This window comes from Crocuta crocuta, unplaced genomic scaffold, assembly GCF_008692635.1.
Source record: "Crocuta crocuta isolate KB4526 unplaced genomic scaffold, BGI_CrCroc_1.0 scaffold167, whole genome shotgun sequence".
In the NCBI taxonomy this organism is placed as follows: Eukaryota; Metazoa; Chordata; class Mammalia; order Carnivora; family Hyaenidae; genus Crocuta; species Crocuta crocuta.
The window spans coordinates 7,603,029-7,629,106 of NW_027532406.1; the positions used below are offsets into that span (position 1 = coordinate 7,603,029).

The 26,078-nt window shown below is 35.9% G+C and overlaps 1 protein-coding gene across 2 annotated transcripts; it reads right to left on the reverse strand.

Annotated features, from left to right (window-relative positions):
• Positions 1-1,266: 1,266 nt before the first annotated feature.
• SIRT1 (sirtuin 1) lies at positions 1,267-24,836 on the reverse strand. Of its 2 annotated transcripts, XM_077778617.1 has the most exons (8): positions 24,752-24,836; positions 22,135-22,376; positions 19,944-20,096; positions 12,966-13,113; positions 11,691-11,770; positions 9,992-10,178; positions 7,940-8,503; positions 1,267-2,357 (listed from the first exon to the last, which is right to left on the reverse strand). In XM_077778617.1, the coding sequence occupies exons 2-8, from the start codon at positions 22,345-22,347 to the stop codon at positions 2,029-2,031; spliced, it is 1,674 nt and encodes a 557-aa protein (XP_077634743.1). In that variant the 5' UTR covers positions 22,348-22,376; positions 24,752-24,836; the 3' UTR covers positions 1,267-2,028. The 2 variants fall into 2 exon arrangements, with proteins under 2 accessions (XP_077634743.1, XP_077634744.1); XM_077778618.1 differs by lacking the exons at positions 22,135-22,376; positions 24,752-24,836 and adding an exon at positions 13,624-13,748 and having other exon boundaries at positions 19,944-20,006.
• Positions 24,837-26,078: the final 1,242 nt, after the last annotated feature.

The window sequence follows — 26,078 nt, forward strand, 5'->3', positions numbered from 1 at the left end:
TCTCTCCCACCTTTCACCTAACAAACAGTTTTAGGCTACTGGGCCTAGAACTAAAGTACTAGTTATGAAACTTTTGGTGGTGATGCTACAACCAGCATTACCAGTGTTTGCTTCAGTAGCATTCTAGTTACTCTTGTAAGGTGAATGAAGAAATGTGAGAAGAAAGCATCTTCACATGGCCCTCAGAACTATACAAATTCTGTAAGACTTTTAAACTTTATATCTCAAACAATGTAAGTTAACAGAAAAAAGCCAAATGACAATTTTAATAGACTTTAAAACAGTGTACAAGTATAAAACACTGGTTTTGTATTTCAAAAGTTGTTGGAGGAAGATATCCAGTCATTAAACAGTCTACAAAACATATGCCAGTAGATTACATAAAAGACTATGTACAATATAAAAAGAGCTGAAAACAGTCTTCACTGTAAAAATAATTTAAAACAAATTTTTCAATTTAAAATATCATCTATAGCACAAACACACATCATGCAAATGGAAAACTAAATATACTGCATTCTTCAGTGTAGCCAAATAAATTCAGACTGAAACATCTTTTAGGTAGGGAGATGGCCATTCAATAAAATTCTTCTCTCTGGCAGTTACAGTCCTAGCTGGGTATTTTATGCCTAAAGAACAGCTATATTTCAAACCCTTTTTTAAAATTGTAATAAATACTAAAGCAACATAGGAATACTTTATAATTGGGGAGTAATGTGGGGAAAAGGTCTGGAAAATAAACTGCTCTGTGCAATTTTATAAAGTATGAACTTTTTTTTTTGAAAGGCTAGAAGCTTCTGCAGCTGAGAAAGTTTGATCTCTAGCTTTAAGGCAGGCTAAGCTTTTAAATAAAGATGTTACAGGAACTAACTTCATAAACTGTTCTGCTATTACAAGTTACGTTGTGTTCATCTCTGTAATACTAGGCTAGCAGTTTGGTGTCTATTACACCAAATCCTCCCCAAAGGAGACATGTACTTACTGGCTGAGTTATAATTAACATCTTAGTACTTTGGAACTGTTATCAGGGGCCTGTTGCTCTCCTCATTAATGGAAAAGAAAAGCAGCAGTCCAAAATATTACACTCTTCCCAGCTGAAGTACCATTATTATAGATTCATAAGGGCTTTGCATATTCACATCTTGGCAGTTGAATACCTGTGGGAAAGAATCGATGCAAGCTCTACCACAGTGATAGGTATTTAAACAATGGCAAATATTCTTGAAACTAAGGGTACCCAGGCAGGCACTATTGTTTCTAAAGCAATTGAAACATTTCCAAAGCATTTATTTGTAGTTTTTCAGGTTAGTTTTAGGAGCCAATATAGACATTACTACATGTCCACAGGAAGTACAAAAGCCGTCTTCATTTCAATACAATATTCCTGAAATTCTTAGCACCAAGTCTTCCTTTAAAAAGCAAAGACAACTAAGTGCTCTCCCACATATTGTTGACTCCCTTCTACACACACTGCAGGTTATGAGATTTTTAAAAAGTTAGCTGCCACAAGTTTTGGAAAATGCCAGTGTTTAAAAATAGGTAATTGTGCTAATAAAGAATCAAAAGTTTAGCAGAACAGACATCTGAGGAGTTCAAACTATTCAATGTTACAAAGAAAAGTGTGAAAATACCATTCTTTGGTCTAGATAAGCTGTTCCCTTTACATTAATTTAACATTCCAATGGCTTTTTGAAAACTTTAAAATGTTGAAACTCACTAGGCAAGAACAAAATTATATATACATAACGGATGTATCATACAAATGAATTTTTAAAAGAAAAGTCTTGACCAATAGGTGATTAAAGATACTTAGTACCCTTCTTTTAAAAAAAGTTAGTGTTGAGTGTACAAGTACAGAAATAAGAAGTTAAAAATTACCCATGAAAAAGCAATCTTATTTTACCAGTCTATAAATATTACACCTTTCTGGTTTCCTTGTTCTGTTGAATTCACAAGTAAACATTCCTTTTGACATGCTAAAGTTCCTAATGCTGGTGGAACATTTCCTGTACCTGGACGATTAATACATTATGATTTGTTTGATGGATAATTAATGTCTGTTGCTTCCTGTTTCATGGATATAGCTTCATTAACGGCCTCTTGATCACCTCCATCAACTCCAAATCCAGTTCCTCCAGCTCTCTCATTAACATCAGCATCATCTTCCAAACCGTTATAAAATTCTTCAATTTCACTTTCATCCTCCAAGTGTTCTTCTAAACTTGGACTCTGGCATGTTCCACTATCACTGTTACTGCCACAAGAACTAGAGGATAACACGTCATCTTCAGAGTCTGAATATACCTCAGCGCCATGGAAAATATAACGATTTGGTGGTAAAAACAGATACTGATTATCTGAAATACAGTTAACAAAAGAGAAATAAATTATTCCAAGTTTTTTTAAGACTAACTTTGATTGTACATTCCAGCTCTGCCTTTACCGGAGTGTCATTACTAATGGTTATTACAATAGCGGTCTTTAAAAACAAGCTCCAGTCCTAGCTGCAAATCTTAGTTCTGCCACCTGCCAGCTTCATAAATTCAGGCAGTTGTCTCTATGCCTCAATTTCCTCATCTGGAAAATTAAGTGATTTTCACAACTCTATTAAGTTGCTTAAATATGAATGTAGAGGACAATGTTCAATAAAGCTTAACCAACTCCTCCAAACAGATCTCATGATATTAAATATCCAGGCCAGCCTACATTACTCAATTCATGTTCACCGAATATATGTGCTTCTCTAAAGTATAAATGCCTTCAAAGCACTTTCATTATTTTCATTTAACTTTAGATGATGAACCTAAAATTAAGAGTTTTAATTCATTAAGAGCTTCACCACCTATTCAAAAGTGTAGTATGCAGGCAATGTCATCACCTGACAGTTTATTAGAAGTTTAGATTCTCAGGCCCCACCACCCACCTACTGAATCAGTATTTTTTTTTTTTAATGTTTTATTTATTTCTAGGAGAGAGAGAGAGACAGCGTGAACAGGGGAGGGTCAGAGAGAGAGGGAGTCACAGACTGAAACAGGCTCCAGGCTCTGAGCTGGCAGTCAGCACAGAGCCTGACGCGGGGCTCGAACCCACGAACCGCGAGATCATGACCCAAGCGAAAGTCGGACGCTTAACCGACTAACCACCCAGGCGCCCCAATCAGTATTTATTTTTACCAGAGTCCTAGACACATTATGAGAAACGCTGATCCAGAATTGGACGTTAACCTGTCTTCTCCAACCCCCACCAAAATGTGCATTCACATTATAACATGTGACATATAATGGTAAAGAGAATTCCCTCCCTCACCCTAAGCTATTATAGGTCCCAGGTTAAGAGCACCTCTTGGTGGGAACCTTAAACATTAATGATGAAATGTTTTCTACCCTGGAATTCACAAGAACAAGTAACTTCGAACTTAAATCTTTCTACACAAAATAAATGTCATTATTTACTGCACCACATCCCAGACTGATTCACAAAAACCTGGCTACTAACATAGTTGAAGTGACATGCCATCTGTCAAGCATATCCAGGTTTCTCTTCAAAATAGCTTTCAAACTTTATACCCCATCATGACCCAGATTCTCACTTTGAACAACCTCGTATGTGTATAATTCTGATCTGAACACACAAAACTGATTTCACATTCCATTAACATCACAAATTGCAATGTGAAAACCAATTATTTCCTTCTGTTTTGGGAGAATACACAGTATTCGTCTTCTAAGCCACTAGTATTAACTTCCATGATTGGAGGAGAGTACCTTTATTCTAGCTAACAAAGCCACTTGACACTTCTTAATGTGTCTTTTACTGAGGGGTCCTGAAGTTGTACATTTTTCTATAGTTTTGGCACACGCTTCTAAAAATGCTTCATTGTGCTCTATCCCACCTGATGAACAGAATAATCTATTATTTCTGAATCCAAAAATCCTATACCTGTTTTTGCTTATTCTTGGGAACCATCAAGACAGACTTAGTTTGCTTCATATGTGCTCCTTTCTCCTTTTCAATCTGACCTTACCGACAAACCATGGTAAACAAAAATAAATTAACTCTAGTGTGGTAAGGCTGCCTGGGTGACTTAGTCAAGCACCCGACTGCTGGTTTTGGCTCAGGTCATGATCTCACGGTTTGTGAGTTCCAGCCCTGCATAGGGCTCTGTGCTGATGGTCTGGAGCCTGCTTGAGATTCTCTCTCTCATTCTCCCTTTGTCCCTCACCCACTTGCTCTCTCTCCAAAAAAAAAAAAAAAAGACTAGTGTGGTAATTTTTTTTTTAACAGCTGCAATTTTACACTCTACACCAGTTATCTTTTTAAATTCTCACAATGCTGCCATGTAAACAATTTTATTCCCATTTTACAAATTAAGAAACAGATTAAAAACTTTGCCCCAGTAAATCTGAGACAACTTGGGTCTAATTCCAAAGCCTGTACCTTTAAGGCCTAAATTGGTAGAGAAAAATCTAGAGACTGATCCAAGTTTAATTTTTGTTTCCTGGGGCAGAGAGTTTTCTGTGTTTGACCCAGATGTCAAAAAGATACTCAAAGAGGGGCGCCTGGGTGGCTCAGTCCAACTCTTGATTTCGGCTCATGTCAGATCTCATGGGTTTGTGAGATTGGGGCCTGTGTAGAACTCTGAGCTGACAGTGTGGAGTCTCTCTTTCCCTCCCCGCCTCGCGCATGCTTTCAAAATACATAAACGTTAAAAAAACAAAAAAGATAACACAAAATCTCAAATACAAAAGTCTTTCAGTATACAGGTTGCCATTGTATATGATACCAGTTGACTAGACAGCAATTTTTCTACTGATTCTTGCCACATTTATAAACCTAAGCATTCTTCTATGCTTCTTCAAGTTTCTCCTGGAATATGTCCTTTACTTTTAACTCTCCACATATCAATCAAGACCAAGGTCAGAAATCAGGTTTTTGGAAAGCCTTCTGTAACCTAATCCCTTCCAAGCAGCTTCAATGTTTCTATATATCACCTATTTTTGTTTAATCAGCTACTTTTATAATTCTACACAAACACCAATAGATTGATCACTGTATAATCCAGAACTTAACTACAGTGTGCCTGGTATGGAAAAGGCATGAAGGCTTATTCAACTGAACTAAAATTCACTTATGGTAAATGATTACAATGCATAATACATTGGCCTAAAATGTCAGTTTACCCATGGGACCTGACTTAATGTTTTAAGTTGCACAACATTGTTATATCTAAGTTAGTATATATATTTTTTTATTTATTAAATTAGGATGTTTCACCATACTACTTGGTAAAGCGTTCTCATGAGTCAAAACAGGGTAGATGTTTCTATACAGTTATACACTAACAGTGAAGTAATAGAAAGGGAAATTAAGTAATCCATCCCATTTACAACTGCATCAAAGACTAAAAATAAAATGACCAAGAAATGAGTTTAACCAAAGGAAGTGAAAGACCTATAGTCTGAAAACTAAGACATTGATGAAAAGAAACTGAAGACAAATTTAAAGACCTATGTTCATGGATTGGAATTAATATTGTTAAAATGTCCATATTATCAAAAATCTATAGATTCAATACAATCCCTATCAAAATACCAATAGCATTTTTCACAGAACTGGAACAAATAATCCTAAAATGTGTGTGGAATCACAAAGATCCTGAATAGCCAAAACAGTCTTGAGAAAGAGCAAAACTGAAAGGAGGATCATGCTCCCTGATTTCAAATTATACTACAGAGCTACAGTAATCAAAACAGTACCATATTAGCACAAAAATAAGACACATAAATCTATGAACAGAATAGAGAGCCCAGAAATCCACTCAGACTTCTATGGTCAATTAATGTATGATAAAGAAGGCAAGAACATGCAACGAGGAAAAGACAGTCTAGCCAATTAATGGTGTTAAGGAAAACGAGACAGCTACATGCAAAAGAATGAAATTCAACCACTTTCTCACACCACAAACACCCACAAAACTGATTAAAGATCTAAAAATAAACAGACTACATCAACTAAAAATATTAATTTGTAGAGAGAAGGAAACAACAGAACAAAAAAGCAACCTACTGAGTGGGAGAAGATACCTGCAAAAGATGTATCTGATAAGGGGTTAATGTCCAGATTATATAAAGAACATACAACAGCAAAAACACCCAACCCAATTAAAAAATGGGCAAAGGCCCCAAACAGGGGTGTTTGGCTGGCTCAGTCAGTGGAGCATGTAACTCTTGATCTCAGGATTGTGAGTTCAAGCCCCACACTGGGTGTAGAGATTAGTTAAAAAATAAAAACTTAAAAAAAAAAATGGGCACAGGCCCCAAATAGACATTTTCCGAAAGACGATATACAGATGGCCAACAGACACATGAAGATGCTAAACATCACTAATCAGAAAAATGCAAACTGAAACTTCAATGAGATCATGAACACCTGTCAGAATGGTTAATTATCAAAAAAACAAATAACAAGTTTAGCCACAAATGTGGAGGAAAGTGAACCCTCATGAAGTGCTCGCTGGTAGGAATGTAAACTGGTGCAACCACTACCGAAAACAGTATGGAGGTTTCTCAAAAAGTGAGAAATAGAAAATAATAAAGATGAATTCAGCAATTCTACTTCTGGGTATCTTCCTTAAGAAAGCAAAAACACCAATTTGAAAAGGTATGTGTACCCCTATGTTCACTGCAGTATTTATTTACAATAATCAAGATATGGAAGCAGCCTAAATATCCATCTATACATGAATGGATAAAGTTGTCCTGTATTAATACAAAGGAGTATTACTTTGCCATAAAAAAAAATAAAATCTTGCCATTTGCAACAGATAGATCTAGCGGGTATTACGTAAAGTCAGTCAGAGAAAAACAAATACCATATGGTTTCACTTACATATGGAATCTAAAAAACAAAACAGACTCATAAAAATAGAACTGGTGACTGCCAGAAGGGAAGGGAGGGTGGGGTGTTGAAATAACTTTTTTTTTTTTTTAATATTTTTATTTATTTCTAGGAGAGAGAGAGAGAGAGAGACAGCGTGAGCAGGGGAAGGTCAGAGAGAGAGGGAGACACAGAATCCGAAACAGGCTCCAGGCTCTGAGCTGGCATTCAGCAGAGCCCGACGCGGGGCTCGAACCCACGAACCGCGAGATCATGACCTAAGCGAAAGTCGGACGCTCAACCGACTAAGCCACCCAGGCGCCCCTAACTTTCTATAGTGACAGATCGTACTACACTTCTCATGGTAAGCATTTCATAAGGTATCTAATCACTGTGGTACACCTGAAACTAATATTGTGCCAACTAAATTTCAGTTAAAACAAAAAACAGGGTAGATGCTATTCTTAATTCTATGGAGAAGGATCAGAGATGTTTTTCTGCTTTGAGACAACACAGCCTTCTGGTTAAGAGGACAGGTTCTGAGGATAGACCTAGAATCCAATTTGGCTCTTCCATGTCCTAATTGTCAACCTTGCACAGGGTATTTAACCTCAATGGGTCTCAGTTTCTCCACCAGCAGCAGCAAAGTAACAGTTCCTACCTCATGAGATTAAAATCAGATAATGTATATAAATAAAGCAGCTACCCTACAGTAACCACCCAAATCTAAGTCATCATTTCTACAAGCTAGAGCTCACCAGACAATGGCAGAACACAATATATTTCCCAATTTTCTTCCCAATTCAATGCTTACCTTCTCATTTCCTGGAGAAATAAGGTACAGAGAACACTTTAATTAAACACACTATTCCTTCCTCTAGCGTACAATACTGCTGTTTATCCTTTCTCTAGGTTAAATTCTCAACTCTACAGTTTCTCTAAACATAATCTTCTGTTACATAAAGCTATACACTATCACCTAACCTGCCAAAATTGCTTATTTCTTTCAAATATTTTGTTAAAATAATTATACCTTCAAAACAGTTCAACAGTGTTTCCTTACCATCAAGTCGTTTGCTAATCTGCTCCTTTGCAAGTCTAGTTGGCCAACACTTCCTCACTGTTTCAGCAACTGAAGTTCTTTCATTTTTTTCCCCAGTATTAGAACCAACATTCTTTAAATTCGGACTTTCCAGCTGTTCAGTAACACTTTCAATGTTCCTAGTAGAATTCTGTCCTTCCTGTGATTTTTCTTCCATATGATCTCTTGGTTTGGACACCTCAGGATTGTCAACATTGCTCTTAGCTGCTTGGTCTAAAAGTGTAACAATCACTGAAGAATCTGGTGGTGAAGTTCTTTCTGGTGAACTTGAGTCTTCTGAAATATTAAGAGGTGTGGGAGGCAACTCTGACAAATGAGCCAACTCTTTTTGTGTTCGTGGAGGTTTTTCAGTAATTTCTGAAAGCTTTACAGGGTTGCAGCAAAGTTTGGCATATTCACCACCTAACCTATGACATAATTCATTAATTATGACATCACAGTCTCCAAGAAGCTCTACATCAAAATGCAGATGAGGCAAAGGTTCCCTATTTATTAGTATCTGAGGCACTTCATGGGGTATGGAACCTAAAATTAAGGTGAAAAATGCATTAGAAAAAGGGAAGGGAGCTAAGGTAATAAAGCCACAACAAATGCACTATGCAAAAATCCAACATGCTCCCAATATCAAAAAAGAAACCCACCATTACTACTAAACCAACCCATCACATTTCATCAAGATGTCAAATAAACAGATGAGCATTTAAACATCTTTATAAAATTTCAGGTCCTGTTTCTCATCACCTAATTACTTCTGAGCAATCTGAGTTTTCTACTCTGTACCTAAATTTCCTTATCTATATATAATGGAGATAATAACAGTACTTTTTCACCAGGTTGTAGTGAGAATATATGTTAAATGCATAGAAACTTCTTGGCACATAGTGATCGTTATTCTACCGAAATGGTTCCTGATATAATGCGAAGAAGTTCACACAAACCTATTTTCCACATATACCTGTGTCTTACATTTTTAAAAATTTGCCTTTGCCTATTACCGACACACTATTACACTGCCCCACGGAAAGTTTTTAAGAATTTTTCTGCCTTACCTTTAAAGAGAAAAAATAACTCAAAAGTAAAGGAACTTATTCATTAAACTTCATGTTTTAATTACAAATTATTCTATATTCTACTTTCAAAGAATTTCACAGCTATAGGAGTTAAACAAAGCCACCACATGTAAGTAGGAAAAAGATGCAGAACTGTAGAGTTGAACTCCTGTTTCTTCCACTGTTTGCTCTGGGTGCCTACATGACTGCTGAAGTAGGGTCTAATTTAATTCTCTGGTTAAGAGTTCGATACTCTCTCCTCTCTTTCTCCCTCACCTTTTAGGGCACACCTGATGCTACTGAATTAGTGCCTCTATCTTCCTCTCCCTTTTGCTTCCTCACTAGAGGGAGAAAAAAGATAGTATGAAAGCACATGTTAAATATTCCTGAGTAAAAGGGACTTAAATTATATTTGAGCATTTTCATACACACAAACACCCTTATGGGCAAAGCTGGTCCACATAGGATATTAATCACAAGGCATGACTCTTATATAAACAGACCAATCAGAATGATCCTCCAAATTCTCTAATGTGAGTATATTACACTTGTATCCAGCTATATATACATTTCAACTTACTGGACCTGAAATCAACTAAATTTGAAAGCTCGACAACTTTAATCAAATTAAGACTAGAACACATAGATTAAGATTACATATGTTTCCTAAACACATGTAACTCAGCTGAAGCTAACTCCTGTCATATTAAAAACACATTCCACTGAAAACCTGAACTGTTTCCCTTGTTAATTTGACATTACTTCTGTTCTGACAACCCTTCCACCCAACCCCTGCACCAAAATATATTAACCAATCTTTGTGAACGAAATGTCACCTAGAAAATAAAATTGGCTCTTTACCACTCTTTAACTAGAGAATAAAATCACTGGGGTCCATTGTACAGACCCCACAACCCATGGCAATACATGCAGAAGTATTCTCTAAAAATCATCACCAACTTACTTGGAATTAGTGCTACTGGTCTTACTTTCAAGGAAGACCCAATAACAATGAGGAGATCAACTTCATCTTTGTCATACTTCATGGCTCTATGAAACTGCTCTGGTAAATTTTCACCAAAAAAGACAATCTCTGGTTTCATGATAGCAAGTGGTTCATCAGCTGGGCACCTAGGACAACGAGGAACCACCTACATGTTCCAGATTTGGGTTGAGATGGGGAAGAAAAGAGCCAAAGTTAGACAGAGTCAACAATTACACACGAAGAATGTATTTCAAAATGATCAAAGAAGTTGAATCACTATGTTGTACACCTGAAACTAACAGAACACTATATGTTAACTATACCAGAATTAAAAGATTTAAAAACAATAAATAAATAAAGAATTAGGGGAGCCTGGGTGGCTCAGTCGGTTGAGCGTCCGACTTCTGCTCAGGTCATGATCTCACGGTTTGTGGGTTCGAGCCCCACATTGGGCTCTGTGCTGACAGCTAGCTCAGAGCCTGGAGCCTGCTTCGGATTCTGTGTCTCCATCTCTCTGACCCTCCTCTGCTCACACTCTCTCTCAGCGGGGAAAAAAAAAACATCAAAAAAAATTAGAATTCTGGGAAATATTTAAAAAAAAAAAAAAAGACAGGTTTTCAAACTGAAGTGGAGAAGCCTGTGGAAAGAGCTATACATGCTTTAAGTCCTTAGGGAAAAAAGTTATCAAAGAAAACAGAAGAGCTGTGGATAAATAGCAGGGAAAACTGGATACAACCTCAATGGCAATATCAAGGGTCAATAATTACTTTATTAACATACAATAAAACACAAAGGGGTTATTACTGGTGTATATCCATTGGACCTACATTTGATATTTAAGAGTTTACTGCAGATTAAGAAAAACCAGCATCTGTATATATGTACATACACACACACACATACACACACACAACCTTAATCCTTTAAAAAATGTAAGATATGATTCCATTTTAACATGCTACCCTCACCATGTATGATTAACTATATATGCAGCTAAGCACACAGAATTTACATTCTGGATGGTTTTTATTCTGACATTATTTTCATGAATTTTTTTTTTTTTTGGCAGTGATCATAAATGAAACATCTCTTACAATAACTTTTTAAATGTTTTAAGGAATTACCAAGAATTTAAAACTCAAAATCCAACAGACAATTTTAAAAAGGAAGAGTAAGGAGGAATACCTAGGTGGCGCGGTCGGTTAAATGTGCGACTCTGGCTCAGGTCATGATCTCGTGGTTCATGAGTTTGAGCCCCGTATCCGGCTCTGTGCTGACAGCTTGGAGCCTGGAGCCTGCTTCAGATTCTGTGTCTCCCTCCCTCTCTGCCCCTCCCCCACCCACGCTCTGCCTCTCAAAAAATGAATAAACATTTTTTAAAAATTGAAAAAAAAAAAAAAGAAGAAGAGTAAGGAGCAACTCTAACAGAGCAATGCCTCACTTAGGATTTGGGCTTTTATTTTAACTTAGATATTAAGGAGCCTATATCATCCTTTTAGAGACATTATAGAGCCATGTTTTCAATTTAAGGGATTAAGAGGCTCTTGTATATTTCATCAGCACCCCCAGTGGTTAACACTCTCTGTACCACATACTTTCAGGAAAAAAAGAATTCGGAGGCAAAAGAAGAAACAGATCAGAGACAAGCACAATTCCTCAAGTATAGATGATGAATTACCTGATTAAAAATATCTCCTCGTACAGCTTCACAGTCTACTTTGTATTTACAAATCAGGCAAGATGCTGTTGCAAAGGAACCTATAATAACCAACACACACACACGCTTTATTAAAGGAATGCTTCTATTTCTTAAAACATACCACAATGGTTCTAAACACGAAGACTCCACAAGGAAATCTCAGGGATGAATAATTAAAATACTTATATATATTAATAAATACAGACAATCCAATCCTCAATTACCGAGATATTGATATAGTGCTCTTCCTAAAGCTATTCTTTTTCTTTTCTGTTTTATGTGAACTCTATCCACAACATGGGGCTCAAACTCAGAACCCAATATTAAGAGTTACACATTCTACTAACTGAGCCAGCCAAGCGCCACAAAATAAACCAACTCCTCCAGAGCAAAACTCTGCAGAGTTGGAAGGTTACAACTGTGTGACCTTAGCTTAACAGCTGTACATTACTAACAGTTCGGGGGCACCTGGGTGGCTCAGCAGGTTAGTGTCTATTTTTAAGCTTAATTATTTTAAGAGAGTGAGGAGGGGAGGGGCAGAGACAGACAGGAAGAGAGAGAATCCCAAGCAGGCTCTGCACCGGTCAGCGTGGAGCCCAGTGTGAGGCTCAAACTCACAAACTGAGATCATGACCTGAGCCGAAACCAAGAGTTAGACTGACTGAGCCAACCAGGTGTCCCATGTCTGACTCTTGATTACAGCTCAGGTCATGCTCTTGTGATTTGTGGGATTGCACCCCAGGTTGGGTTCTGCTCTAGCAGCGCAGGGCCTGCTTGGGATGCTCTCTCTCCCTCTTAGAATAAATAAATATACTTTTTAAAAAAACAAGTTTAGATACATAAGGAAACGGTCTGTTCCTACTTGTTTTAAATTTAAAGAGTTCCAAATTTCTAAATTCTATACATCTAAACTACCTTGTTCCTTTAGTTTCATACCCTAAAAAAAGTCATTATTTTTTTACATAGCTAATTATTACTTTTGTAACCAAAAAAGGTTATTTAGAGGAATTTAATGGAATACAACTGCTACCCCTTTTGAAACACAACAGAACATTAATCTGATGTTTTGTACAATTAAGTATCAAGGCCAATACTTCTGGTTTCACTCTTTGCATTCTACTTTTTAAAATTTATTTGCTACTGATCAGTTAACCTGACTAAATAAATCTCCAGTGCTGGATGGTAGCCTACTTTCTAATCCTATTTTTTCCTAAAAAAACTAAATAACAGAAAGCAATTCTGAAATTTACGAACCATGACACTGAATTATCCTTTGGATTCCTGCAACCTGTTCCAGTGTATCTATGTTCTGAGTATAGTTCCGAAGTAGTTTTCCTTCCTTATCTGACAAGGCTATGAATTTGTGACAGAGAGATGGCTGGAATTGTCCAGGATATATTTCCTACATAATGCAAAAGGTAGAAAAAAGATTACACATGTCATATTTAGGTTTAACCAAAAAACCTACCATGATAGTCCCCCATGTATAAATAAATTAAAAACAATACATGAGCATCTCAAAGCATCTAGATGGTTGCAACACACACCTACAAAAGGACTGCTGCTGTAAGATGTATAAAACTCAGCAATTAGTGAACTTGGCCCCTTGAAGGAAAAAGTCAACCCATAAGCATCTCTAACAAATGTTAAATAAAAGAAGAAATATACACCTGAGAATATATCTAAATTTTGTTGGCTGCGAATTCAGGTTTTTTGGGGTATCTTGTTGTTGTTGTTGTTGTTTTTAAGGAAAAAGAAAAGTTTAAGTTGAAATTAAAGATATCAAAGGTATGGTGACTTCTTTTAAAAACTAAAAAAGGCACTGTCAACACAATATTAAAAGTTGTTTATTCATCATTCATTATAAATATCAACCTGTTGGAAGTTTAAAGCTAAAGTTTTAATTCCTTACCAAAATTGTTTTCCTTCCACTGCACAGGCACATACTGGTATAGTATAGAGTTGCTCATGAATGCTGAGTTGCTGGATTTTGTGTGTGTGTTTTTCCCCCCAAATAATGCTTCAATGCTGTTTCTTCTTTAAAAACAAAGAATTCAGATATACACATGGCAAAAAGATCAGAAAAAAAGTATCAATTTTGGTCCTCTCAACTTTTGACAGTGTTTTTATTAAATTTCATTTAGTAAGTGACTATGGCAAAGGAAGTTTCTTCTCTTTTTTCTTGAAAGTAGTAATGCTACCTACTTCCTTACCATTCATTACAGCCTCTAACGTATTACAATGCTAGCAAAAAATCAGACACAACCGTATGTCCATCAATAGGGGACCGGTTGTAGAAATATAGTACGTCCGTAATAGTGGAGTATGCAGCCATTAAAATGAATGTGAGAGGTCTAGATGTACTGACCTGGAAAATGGTCCTATGACATGTTAAAAAAAGCAGGTTAGCCACCAGTGTGTATAGTTTGGTTTTCTGTTGTTTTGTTATTAAACAAAAACGGTATTTATATCCACATGTATACACTCATATAAACACAGAAGGATACAAACAAGCTATAAATTGAGGTGGGGGAACTTCCAACTTCTGACATTATACAAAAAAAGTTTAATAAGGTTATACTTTACTTTTAACTTAACATTTCAAATTTTAAGAAATCAATAGGGATACTTTTTACATAAAAATAATAAGCAAATGTCATTATAAAAACTACGATGTACATGTCCAAAAGCAACTGAAAATGTTATACAAAAATCCAAAAACTTTGCCTCACTTTCAAATTTTTATCATGAATTTCATTGACAACTTTGCAATGTAAAAAACAGACAATGCATATAAGAAAGAAGTAACAAGTGAAGGGCTTATTAAAGCTGTGTTTCATAGAAAACCAAAAGCTACATTATGCTTTTAACTAATGGACTGTGCTATACTAACCACTGTTTTCTCCCAATGATGCTTTGTAGCTTACTTACTAAGCTCTCTGGAAATAGCTGTTTTTACCAAAAAAAGTTTTTACAACAAATACTACAATATGCTAGGCTACAAACAAAATAGGTTCTAAGATAATAAGGACAGTGAGAACAGCATGCCTAACTCATAAGATGAATAAATGAATACCTCTAGCACAGGCCTGGAACAAGTGTACCAAGACTCTACCTTACCGGAATGACCCTTTCTGTGCCTTATCCCTTATTCCCTCTATTTTTTTTTAAGTAGGCTCCACGCTATTTATTATAATGCTGTAGTCCAGAATGAGGACTGGATTTTTACATTTTGGTTGGAAAGGTAATCAAAAATGACAGAGTTCTGTATCATTCACAAAGAAAATCACATTTACTACCTGGCCCTATACTGAAGTTTGCAGACTCTACTGTAGATACATACATCGCCATTTTGCAGATGAAAAACCTAAAGCACAAAAATAACTTGCCCAGGGGTGCCTGGGTGGCTCAGTCAGTTAAGCATCCGACTTTGGCTCGGGTCATGATCTCACAGTTAGTGGGTTCAAGCCCCGCATCGGGCTCTGTGCTGACAGCTAGCTCAGAGCCTGGAGCCTGTTTCAGATTCTGTGTCTCACTCTCTCTGACCCTCCCCTGCTCACGCTCGCTCTCTCAGAAAAAAATAAAACATTAAAAAATTAAAAAAAAAAAAAACTTGCCAAAAGTCACAAGAGCCAGTACATAGCAGAGCTATCATTCAAATCCAATTTTGACACCAAAGTGTAGCTCTTAACCACTAATGCATACTGCCTTTTTTTTAATCCTTCCAACATTAAGTTTCCTATTTGTCTTTTAAGCTAATAAGCACCACTGCCATTAGGTAATCCAAGCTAATCTAGTAAAACTAGTCTAGTAAATACACTTTGGGGCACCTGGGTGTCTCAGTCAGGTGTCCAACTCTTGACTTCCACTCAGGTCATGATCTCAAAGTTCCATGAATTTGAGTCCCACATTGGGCTCTGTGCTGACAGTGCCAAGCCTACTTGGGATTCTGTCTCTCCCTCCCCTCTGTCTCAATAATAAAGATAAAAAGTAAATATACTTCCAGGGTGCCTGGGAGGCTCAGTTGCTTGAGCGTCTGACTTCGGCTCAGGTCATGGTCTCACAGTTCATGAGTTTGAGCCCCACACTGGGCTCACTGCTGTCAGTACATAGCCAGCTTCAGATCCTCTGCCTCCCTCTCTCTCTGCCCTTCCCCCACCCTCTCTCAAAAATAGATAAAACATTTTAAAAAATACACTTCATTTTGCACATTTTCATGGGATTACAGCAAGCTGGAATTCCAATCACATTCTACTTAAAAACACTCAAGGATGCATGATCTCTCCACAAATCGGCATAAGAAAAGCAGCCCAATAGGAAAAAAACAGCTAAGAACAGGCAATTCAAAGATACACACATGGCCAGTAGTAAAATGCAATCATCTATCCTAATAAATGAAAACAAAATACTAATATGGTAAGAAGATGCTAACTTTTATCTATTAAACTAATAGTTGTATCCACTAACAGGAAACTAAACATTGTGATACAACTATAATACTATGCAGCCTTTTAAAAAATGAGGTGTATCTGTTAAGTGCCATTATGAAACTATTTCCATGACTACTAAGTAGTGCAAACAAAAGCAAGGCAGAAAAAAGGGAGTATGATTCTGTTGGTAATTATTTTTAAAATATTGGAAACTTAAAATAATACCCCTCTCCTATATAAACAATTTTACTCATTCTTTTTCCTGGAAGGATACCCAAGAATACATCTTATAATGGTAGTGACCTTTGAAGAAAGAGATTAGAGGTAGAGAGAACTGAAGGGAGAAGCTAACTAAAATATGTGTTGTTACCATTAGAAGAAATTTTTAAACCATAAATACAACAACACACAAACACGCATGTGCAAGTGATTTTTTTAAACGTATTTTAATGCTAATGATGTATTGTGGAGGGTTTTTCGGATGGGGAAGGAGCAGGGTCATGCTAAACCAGCCTTCTAATATATTTCTGATAGAAGTATATAGGAGTATATCGACCCTTAGCAATCTCATGTTCAGGAATTTATTCTAACACTGGAAACATACCAAAAAGGACAATCATAGCAACACTATTTACAATAAAAGTAAGTAGGAAGGACTCAAAATGTACTCTTGTGGAATTACAGTACACCACTTGATGAACATTATGACAATTATATATAACGGTTTAATAGATTAAAAGTTTTATTAAGTAGAAATTATAAAGACAAAAGAGCCCATTTTTTATAAAAATAATATATATATTCCAGCTATAAAACTATACTTACATTTATATGCAACCCACATACACATGGACATTAAAACTGTCTACAGATAAATGGGGCTGTGACTTTTGGGGGTGGGGGTTTACATTTTTTAATTTTTAGGTAATGAGCTAATTTTAAGATTCCTTAACTTTATAACTACAGAAACTGTTATGTTTGCACATTATCAAAAAAGTAATAATTTATTGAATAAATGTAAAGATAAAGGTTTGGAATTAAGTACATAAAAATTCAGTACATATTTCCCCCTTTTTCTTGATTCCCCCTATGGTAAAGAACATTCACTGAATTCAATATGGGATAGCATCTATACTCTGAACACAGTCCTTTTTAACAACAAATAAAGTTATTTATATAGCCTCAGTTTCACCTTAACTCTTAATATAACCACTCATTTTTAACAATACCAGTGAATTATTTTGGACTCATGAGAACCATGACCAAACTCATTATCACTCCAAACCCTTACTATGCAGTAGGATAATGGTTCAGAATATGGCTAAACAGCTTTAATGTTGGGCTTAATTGTTCTTATATTCAAGAATTCAAAGAGATAACCACAGGTAAGCACACTGTAATACAGTTGTGCTCAAACTGGGAGCAATTTTACAGGGGATATTTGGCAATGTCTGGAGGCATTTGATTGTCAAGACTAGGAGAGAGAGTGTTATGAATAGCATTTAGTGGGAGGAGGCCAGGGATGATGCTCTATATCCACCAATGCACAGGAAAGCTCCTGACAGCAAAGAATTAACCACCCCAAAATGTCAATAGGTTGAGAAACTGCTCGAATGGGCCAGTAACCTCTTTAACACACTTCTCTTTCATTTGGATTTCTTGTCTAAATAAAATCTATGTTTCTTCTCAATAATTATATACACTTGATGCCTCCATACATGTACAGAAATTCTTTCCTTCCAAAATGTCTCAATTTCACCAGTAATGTTTCCTCTTTTCATGGCTTCATATTAAATTCACTTTCTCATAACTGAAAAAAATCATAAGCTACTTTTATGAACTTTCTGCCCAGTTAGAAAAAATGGCAAAAAAATTTTATGTTAGGAGTATTTATGTAGCATTTTAAGAACCTAGTGAAATACTGTGTAATATTTACATACCCTCTCCATCCTCCACTTTTAAATATGATTTTTCACTCTACGTCCATACTTATTTCCCCTTAAGCTTTTCCCTATTCTTTGTAGACCCAAATTAACTCAGTCTTTTACCATTACTATCAATTTTTAGTGTTTTTTCACTTTATTAACTAGTATACATAAATTCTCAAAACTTTTATGAGTGAAAAATGCTGCCTCTCCACACTTGTCTTCTCCCAGGTGGCATGAAAGATGTACACAAGTGATTATAAAACATTATAAGACATTAACAGTGTGCCATTTTTACTGTAACTCACTTATTTTCTCGTATGCACAGTCTAGATTTCTATTGAGTATATTTTTTAAAGTTCCTACAACTTGTCTCTATCAGAGAAATTCTTAATTGCTTCTACAGATTCTTATATATCAAAGCTAATTTAAGCTACAACTGAGAACCCAGTTTGTATATGAGACAACTAAGGTTTCTTACCCTTGTTATTTCTATTCTCAGTTACCACATTTTCCCATGCGTCAGGTTACTCCTTTAGTAGGCAACTTAATATATACTTAAGATAGGGAAAAAAGCTGACAAGTCGATTGGGCAACATGTTTGCTCTCAGAATAGAATTTAAAGCAAAAATCTAGTGAACATTATATAAATGCAGTAGTGAATCAACTTTTATCATCAAATATAAGATCAAAATAATTTCTAGTTACTTACTTGTTGATTTCTACTAACTAGAGCTATTATAATATGAATATCCTAGGTCCAATTCAAGAAATCTATAAGTGATATTTTATTGTTCTTCAAAATCATGCAGTAGTACCAGTAATACTGGAACATTAGAGCTTTTCCAAATTATAATAAATAGACCATATGGTTTGAAAGTAGCACTCTTTAATTAAAATCCAGGTTCATTTAATTTCTAGATTTATGAACAACTAATCAATAATACAGAAGACCCTTACCAAATATATTAAAGTTTAGCAATAACAATTTTATAATTTCTCTCCAGAAAACTATAGAATAAAAAAATATAAGTTTTCTAATGACTCAAATCTCCTGGGCATGGTACAATGTAATTATCAAACTTCATACTCTACAGGAAAGCTGCCCAATAGAAATATGTGAGCCATATACACAATTTTTAAATTTTCTAGTAATCACATTAAAAGCATGAAATTATAATTTTTGACACAATATCAAAAAATTATTTCCACATATAATCAGTATTTGTTAGTATAGAATATAATGATATATTTTCTATTTTTTCCATACTACGTTTCCAAAATCTGGTAGGTCTTCCACACTTACATAACATTTCAATACACTTAAGGACCAAGAGCCCTTTGTGGCTAGTGGCTTCTGAACTAGACAGTGCAGCCCTAGAGGCTCTAAGAGAAAAATAAAGCAAACTTGACTAAAATTCAACCTAATAATCTTCATACCTAATCACAAATTTTTTAGGCAAATCCTCATGTGTTAAAACCTGGCTACTATAAAAGACATCAAAACAGAGATGACAGTGCATTATGACCCATAAAAATATTAAAAATCAAAAACAGTGATGTTACTTTCATATGGTTTACTAACCTCCAAAATAGTCTGAGTGATGGAAAGGCCATTACTAAAGTGCAAATTCGAAAAATATGAACTAATCTCTTTGTTAAACATAAACCCAGTCCTAAAATGAAAAGTAAATGATAGGTTCCTTCTGGGAAGAAGGAAATTCTGACTGAAATAACTTTATTTCAGTGATCTTACCCTACCACAGTACTAGTACCCAATTTAGCAGACAATAAATGGTAAACTTAAGAAGACTAAATGTGAATAATATACTTTCATGAAAGAAGACCAAAGAACAGCTAAAAAGACTTCATAGTACCTTTGCAAACTTGAAGAAAGGTCTTGGATCTTTTCTGAAATATTCAATATCAAACATTGCTTGAGGGTCTGGAAGGTCTGGGAAGTCTATTGCAAGGCGAGCATAAATACCATCTCTTGACCTGAAGTCAGGTATTCCACAAGAAACAGAAACCTGAAATATATACAATTAAATCTTTTACCTCTATATTTATAATTACTAGTTCTTTCATCACATAATTAGAGAAGAACTGAAAAATATTTTACTTTAAAATTTATTTCGGGGGGACCTGGGTGGTTCAGTCAGTCGGTTAAGCATCCAGCTTCAGCTCAGGTCATGATCTCATGGTTCATGGGTTTGGCCCCATGTCGGGCTCTGTGCTGATAGCTAGCTCAGAGCCTGGAGCCTGTCTTCGGATTCTGTGTCTCCCTCTCTCTGACCCTCCCCTGCTCATGCTGTCTCTCTCTCTCTCTCAAAAATAAATAAAACACTTAAAAAAAAAAATTTATTTTGGGGGGATGGGGTGCCTGGGTGGCTTACTCAGTTGAGCACCTGACTCTTGATTCTGGCTCAGGTCATGATCCCAGGGTCCTGGAATTGAGCCCTGCAATGGGCTCCATGCTGAGCATGGAACCTGCTTAAGATTTTCTCTCTCTCTCTCTCTCTCTCTCTCTCTCTCTGCCCTCCTCTCTTTCTCTAAACATTTAAAAAAAAAAAAAAACAATTTATTTTGAAGAAGAAAAAGACTGTCTTGCTCTAATTTCAAATTCAAATAAAAACCAAATAACCAGTACAATGCAATCCACCACATTTTCTATTCATAATGGGGTAAGGAATTTTAAGTCAGGCTAGATTTATTTTTTTTAGGCTAATTTTAAACCTTTAAGCATTTAACCAACAAATTAAAGCAACTGCAATTTGAGAATAAACCATTTCAAATTATTTTAACTAGAAAGCAGGCAAGACTTTCTATCACAGTCAAATATTTTCAAAAACAAAAACCAAAAAACTGTCATTGGTCAGGATTCTACTACTTCAAGAATATTAAATTCCTATATTTTCTTTAAAAATGCTATCGTAGGGGCATCTGGGTGGCTCAGTTGGCTGAGCATCTAACTCTTGATTTCAGCTCAGGTCATGGGATCAAACCCCATGCAGGCTCCACACTTAGTGGAACCTGCTTGAGATTCTCTCTCTGCCCCCTCCCTGCTCATGCACTCTCTCTAAAATAAATTTAAAATCAAAAATTTTTTTAACTCTAGGACACAGCTTTTTAATCCTTAACAGGCATTTCAAATACGGATTTCAGAAGTTAACTACTTGTTTCACAATTTTCAGAGTTGACTCCATTTTGACCTCAGAGTAAAACTAACTAGTCTAAATCACATCTGGGAACAAAGCAGAATGATACTTGATAACCATTTATGATTAACTAGCACTCTGCCTAACTCGAAATGGCAAAAAGCAGGACTGAATTTTACTCTAACAGCTGCACTAGGTCATTAACTTGTAACATATTCTGTATTCAACACACAATAAGAGCCTTAAGTAGCTAGTTAAGTGTGAACCCAAAGTAGGACAAATGAAAAATGTCAAGCCACCACCATCACATCACCTTAAACTAAAATGAAAGAGAGGTAGGAATCTGTTGCCTTCCCAACACTAAGTTATTTTACTTGTGAATACCAATTAGGTTCCTGGTTTCCCCATAAAGATGGAATATCCAATTTTTCCATCAGACTCTGACACATATTTTGCAAACAGACTTCCCTGCATCTCCTTTAGGAGCTGTAGTTTAATATAAGTAAAAATCTTGCTTTAACTCCACTTAGTGTGTTAAAAAAATCTTTTTTAGTGTGTTAAAAAAAAATTTATTTCAGGGGGGTGGGGTGCCTGGGTGGCTTATTCAGTTGAGCACCTGACTCTTGATTTTGGCTCAGGTCATGATCCCAGGGTCCTGGAATTGAGCCCTGCAATGGGCTCCATTTGTTTAACACAAATCTTTTTTAAGGTTGTTGGAGAGGTTTTTAAAAAACTGAACCAATTTAACAACTGCTGCTGTACTTTTTTAGCAGTTTCTAAACACAAATTCCCATTATCAATGTTAGGATAAATTCTTTTACACAAGAAAAATATTTCTTAATTAGAAAAGCTTTAAGAAAAATCATACACCACCTCTCCCTTTTACTAGTGTTATATACATCTTACATACCCCAGCTCCAGTTAGAACTATTATTTTTTTGCACTCTTGCAGTAATTTCACAGCATCTTCAATTGTATTAATATCTTTTCTTTTTTTCCTTTTTGGTGGTTCTGAAAGGATATTAATAACAATCTGCCACAGTGTCATATCATCCAATTCAGGTGGAGGAATTGTTTCTGGTAATAAATCTTTAAGAATCGTTCGAGGATCTGTGCCAATCATGAGATGTTGCTGAACAAAAGTATACGGACCTGTATCAAGAGAAAAAAGAATTAGATCTAATCCACTTCCAAGTAATTCAAAACCTCATTTATTTTCAAGTAATGAACTACCAATCTTTAAAGTTGTTTTTTTTTTTTTTGCAAAGTAAGAAAATGCAATATAAAGGTATTTTGTTCTTTAGTGCTAGTGCTCTCCCCCAATGACATTAGGGAGATCAAATCAAGAGTTGTGCCTGCCCCTGGAGTTCCTGAATCAAGCCTCGTCTCTCCGGTTTCTAAAACCAAAATTCACTCTTTAGATCATTTAATATTTTCTCTTTCAAAAAAGTATTTGTCATGTTAGACTTAAAAAAAATTAATGGGGGTGCCTAGGTGGTGACAATTGATTCAGCTCAGGTCCTGATCTCCTGGTTCGTGTGATCGAGCTCCAGGTAAGGCTCTGTGCTGATGGAAGGGAGTCTCTCTCTTCCTCTCTCTCTGGCCCTCCCCTGCTCATGTGTTTGCTCTCTCTCTCAAAATGAATAAACTTTTTTTTTAATTCAGTATGTTAATTTGATTTGGATCAAAGGACTACAAATATTAATTATTCAACTGCTGATAATAATCACCTTCATTTACTAAATATGTATTTAATGTCAGGAACTGTCAGTTATTAATTCACATAAATCTTCCCTGAAAGAGGTTTAGCAGATAAGAAAACAAACACTGAGAGAGGCAAAATAGTTTGCTCAAGATTACCCAGTTAGTCAGTTGCAAAGCCAGAATGCACACCCAGAGCTGCATGCCAAATTTCACGCTCTAAGTAATTTTATAAGTTTCCAAAGCAATTGTTTCTACTTCTGCAATTTCTTTGTCTTTTTAATCATTTTGAGCACCATCATTTGATGAAAAGCCAAGGAAAGGTAAATATCAATTACAAATAAAAAGAGTTAGGCAATCCCCCTGAGCTATAAAATACTATATATTTTAAGAGTCTAATTAACTACTAATTTTTAATGCTACTGCAAATGATATCCACTTTTTTTTTTTTTAATGTTTTATTTCTGAGAGAGAGAGAGACAGGGGAGGAGCACAAGAGAGGGAAACAGTGGTGGATCTGAGGCAGGCTCTGCAAGACCTAGGGTTCAAACATGACTTTGAGAATGAACCGTGATATCATGACCTGAGCTGAAGTCGGAAGCTCAATCGACTGAGCCACACAGGCACCCCAACAAATGATATCCACGTCTAAATTTCAAATTATGATTGTTGATAATATATAGGAATACACTTCAGTTTTAATAATGATGATATATCCTACAACTTTCTTCTAATCATTTAACTCTAGTTTTTGACGTTTCCATCAAATTTCTACTTAGATGTCTTCTGCAAATAGTAACAGCTTTCCAACTGCCTTTCTAATGTAGATTCCTTTTATTTTTCTTGTCTATTGTAGTAGCTAGAACCTCCATGATAAAATTGAACAAAAGCAGTAAAAACAAATTAATTAATAACACAAGTTACGTACACAAGAGTTCTAAAAATCAGTTAAGGAAAGGTACCAGTCCCAAAAGCCCACAGGAAGTCTATATACAATTACTATCTTCTAAAATTTTTCCAGTAATAATCTTCAATTTGATCTTCACCAATCTCCCAAAATGATACATACATTATTGATATTTTGAACATTCATAATTTTTTCCATGAAATTTCTTAGATCAGTTTCCCAGTTTGAAAAAACCAAAAATAGAGTAAACATTTACAGACACTAAACAGGAACTAATCACCACTGTTTAAAGAGTCAAGACACTTTTGAAAAAAGAATGAGAGCATGTTAAGAGAAAGATCATTTCCAAGATGCTCATGTTGTAACTTTGGTATAAAAATCTGATGGTGTTCTCTTCAAAATACTTTCCCATTTCATCCACATACTTAATATTTATTGAGCACAAACTGTGTGCCAGGCACTGACAAAACACTACACCAAACAAAATCCCTGCCCCCATGGGGCTTATATTCTAGCACAGGAAGTATGACAATGAAGAAGTTGGATACAGACTTTGTTAAGGAGTAATAAGTGTTAAAGGGGAAAAAAAAAAAAAAGAACAGATTTGAATTAAGGGAGAGCAAGCTACTCTAAATGGAGAAAAAGAACTCCGCAGAGGGGTACAAGTGAAAAGGGCTGCAGGTGTGAGAAGGACCTGACTGAGAAACACCAGAGGCCAGCTTCCATGGGTTTGGGCTATTCAAAAACAAAAACAACAAAGCACCAGACTTTCCCTAGAAACATAAGCTGATACTAAATCTCGGGAAGTACCTAAGGACCTCATCACCAGGTTATAAAGGTACAGAAAACTGTATTTTCAGTTGGCACAAAAAAATATACCAAGAAAAAGGCACTATTCTCTAAAGCTCTGAAGGCATACCGATACGTGGCCTTGGAGTCCAGTCACTAGAACTTGCATGTGAGGCTCTATCATCCTCATCACTTTCACAGGAATGAAAACCATTGGTGATTATTTCATCACCAAACAGAAGGTTATCTGCAAAAGAAACCAAAGTAACTCAAGGCTGCTGAAACAATTGGAATCTAAAATGTATACAGATCTGTAACAGATATGAAGATTTTCACTGAATAAACCACTGAACATTCATTCATACTCACTACGTGTTAAAAAAAAAAAAAAATGCCTACTGGGTCAGCCTGCACCATTCATAGGAGCAGTGTGTCTTCATCTTTAGGGATTCTGCCCATAATCTAAAACTTTCAGTTCATCAAAATCTAGAAGTTAATTGTACTTCATCAAAACACAATAAGTAGCAATCCAGTTAGACTGAATTGACTGATCACAAAAAATGGGAATGCATTTAACTTGTCAAAAATTTAACAGGTCATTCAAATACAACTACAATAATTTGCCCTTCCCTTATATAATACCAGACACAAAGATTTCTTTGCATCATTATTCATTTCCCATATTAAACTATATTTATTGAAATCAGGGGTTGTTTTTACTAATGTAGACCTTAATGCTTAGGTATAGCCAAATGGTCCACTGATAAGATTTACTGATAAAGACAAACATCCATCCAAGACATAAACAACTCCGATCAAAAATATCAAACTCTCAAAGATGACATGACATATACAACACATCTGCTTTAGCATGCCAGAAAAATGTCAATTCGTGTTTCAGGGTTACAGATATGCATACATACGAAATTACAACTACTCTAAAAAACATTATAAGCACATAATCAGAAAAAAGTATTATTTATATTAAGTACTCAAGGTACTACCATGATCCCATACCCAGCATTAATTGCACCCCAGAATGGTAACGTCTTTAGAAAAGTCTTTGCTTTTCAAATTTTGCAGGCTATGACTTTAGGAAAAGCTTTGCTCCTTAAAATTTAAAACAAGTTTAAAAATAAACGCCTTCAAGAAAAAAAAACAAAACACCAATTGTACAGGTGTGTCAGTTTGCAATGACAACTGCAAAAGACAAGGGACAGGCAAAAGTTGCAGGTTTAAGTGTGGAGGGAAGGAGTGTGGGAAAGCGAACGACGTTTAACAAAGGCTGTATGCTAAGAGAGTAAGAGGAAAGAGAAACTTACTTTAAAACCAACTGCGGGAGCTTGGCGGCCCCGCGGCTGCGCAGAGCCGCCCAGGCGGGCCGTGCTGGGAGGGAAAGAGGGAGAGGAGGGGGGAGAACTGGGGNGACGCACAGCTAAGGAGGCCCGCGGTGGGGA

What these genes read in the sequence shown, in the direction of transcription:
- SIRT1 (XM_077778617.1), bottom strand. Translation starts at nt 22,347, where the DNA reads ATGATTGGCACAGATCCTCGAACGATTCTTAAAGATTTATTACCAGAA. An exon ending in GAGGAGATATTTTTAATCAG is followed by an intron (nt 10,179 to 11,690) that starts GTAATTCATCAT and finishes TGGAACATGTAG; the next exon opens with GTGGTTCCTCGTTGTCCTAG. An exon ending in ACCAGTAGCACTAATTCCAA is followed by an intron (nt 8,504 to 9,991) that starts GTAAGTTGGTGA and finishes CCTTAATTTTAG; the next exon opens with GTTCCATACCCCATGAAGTG.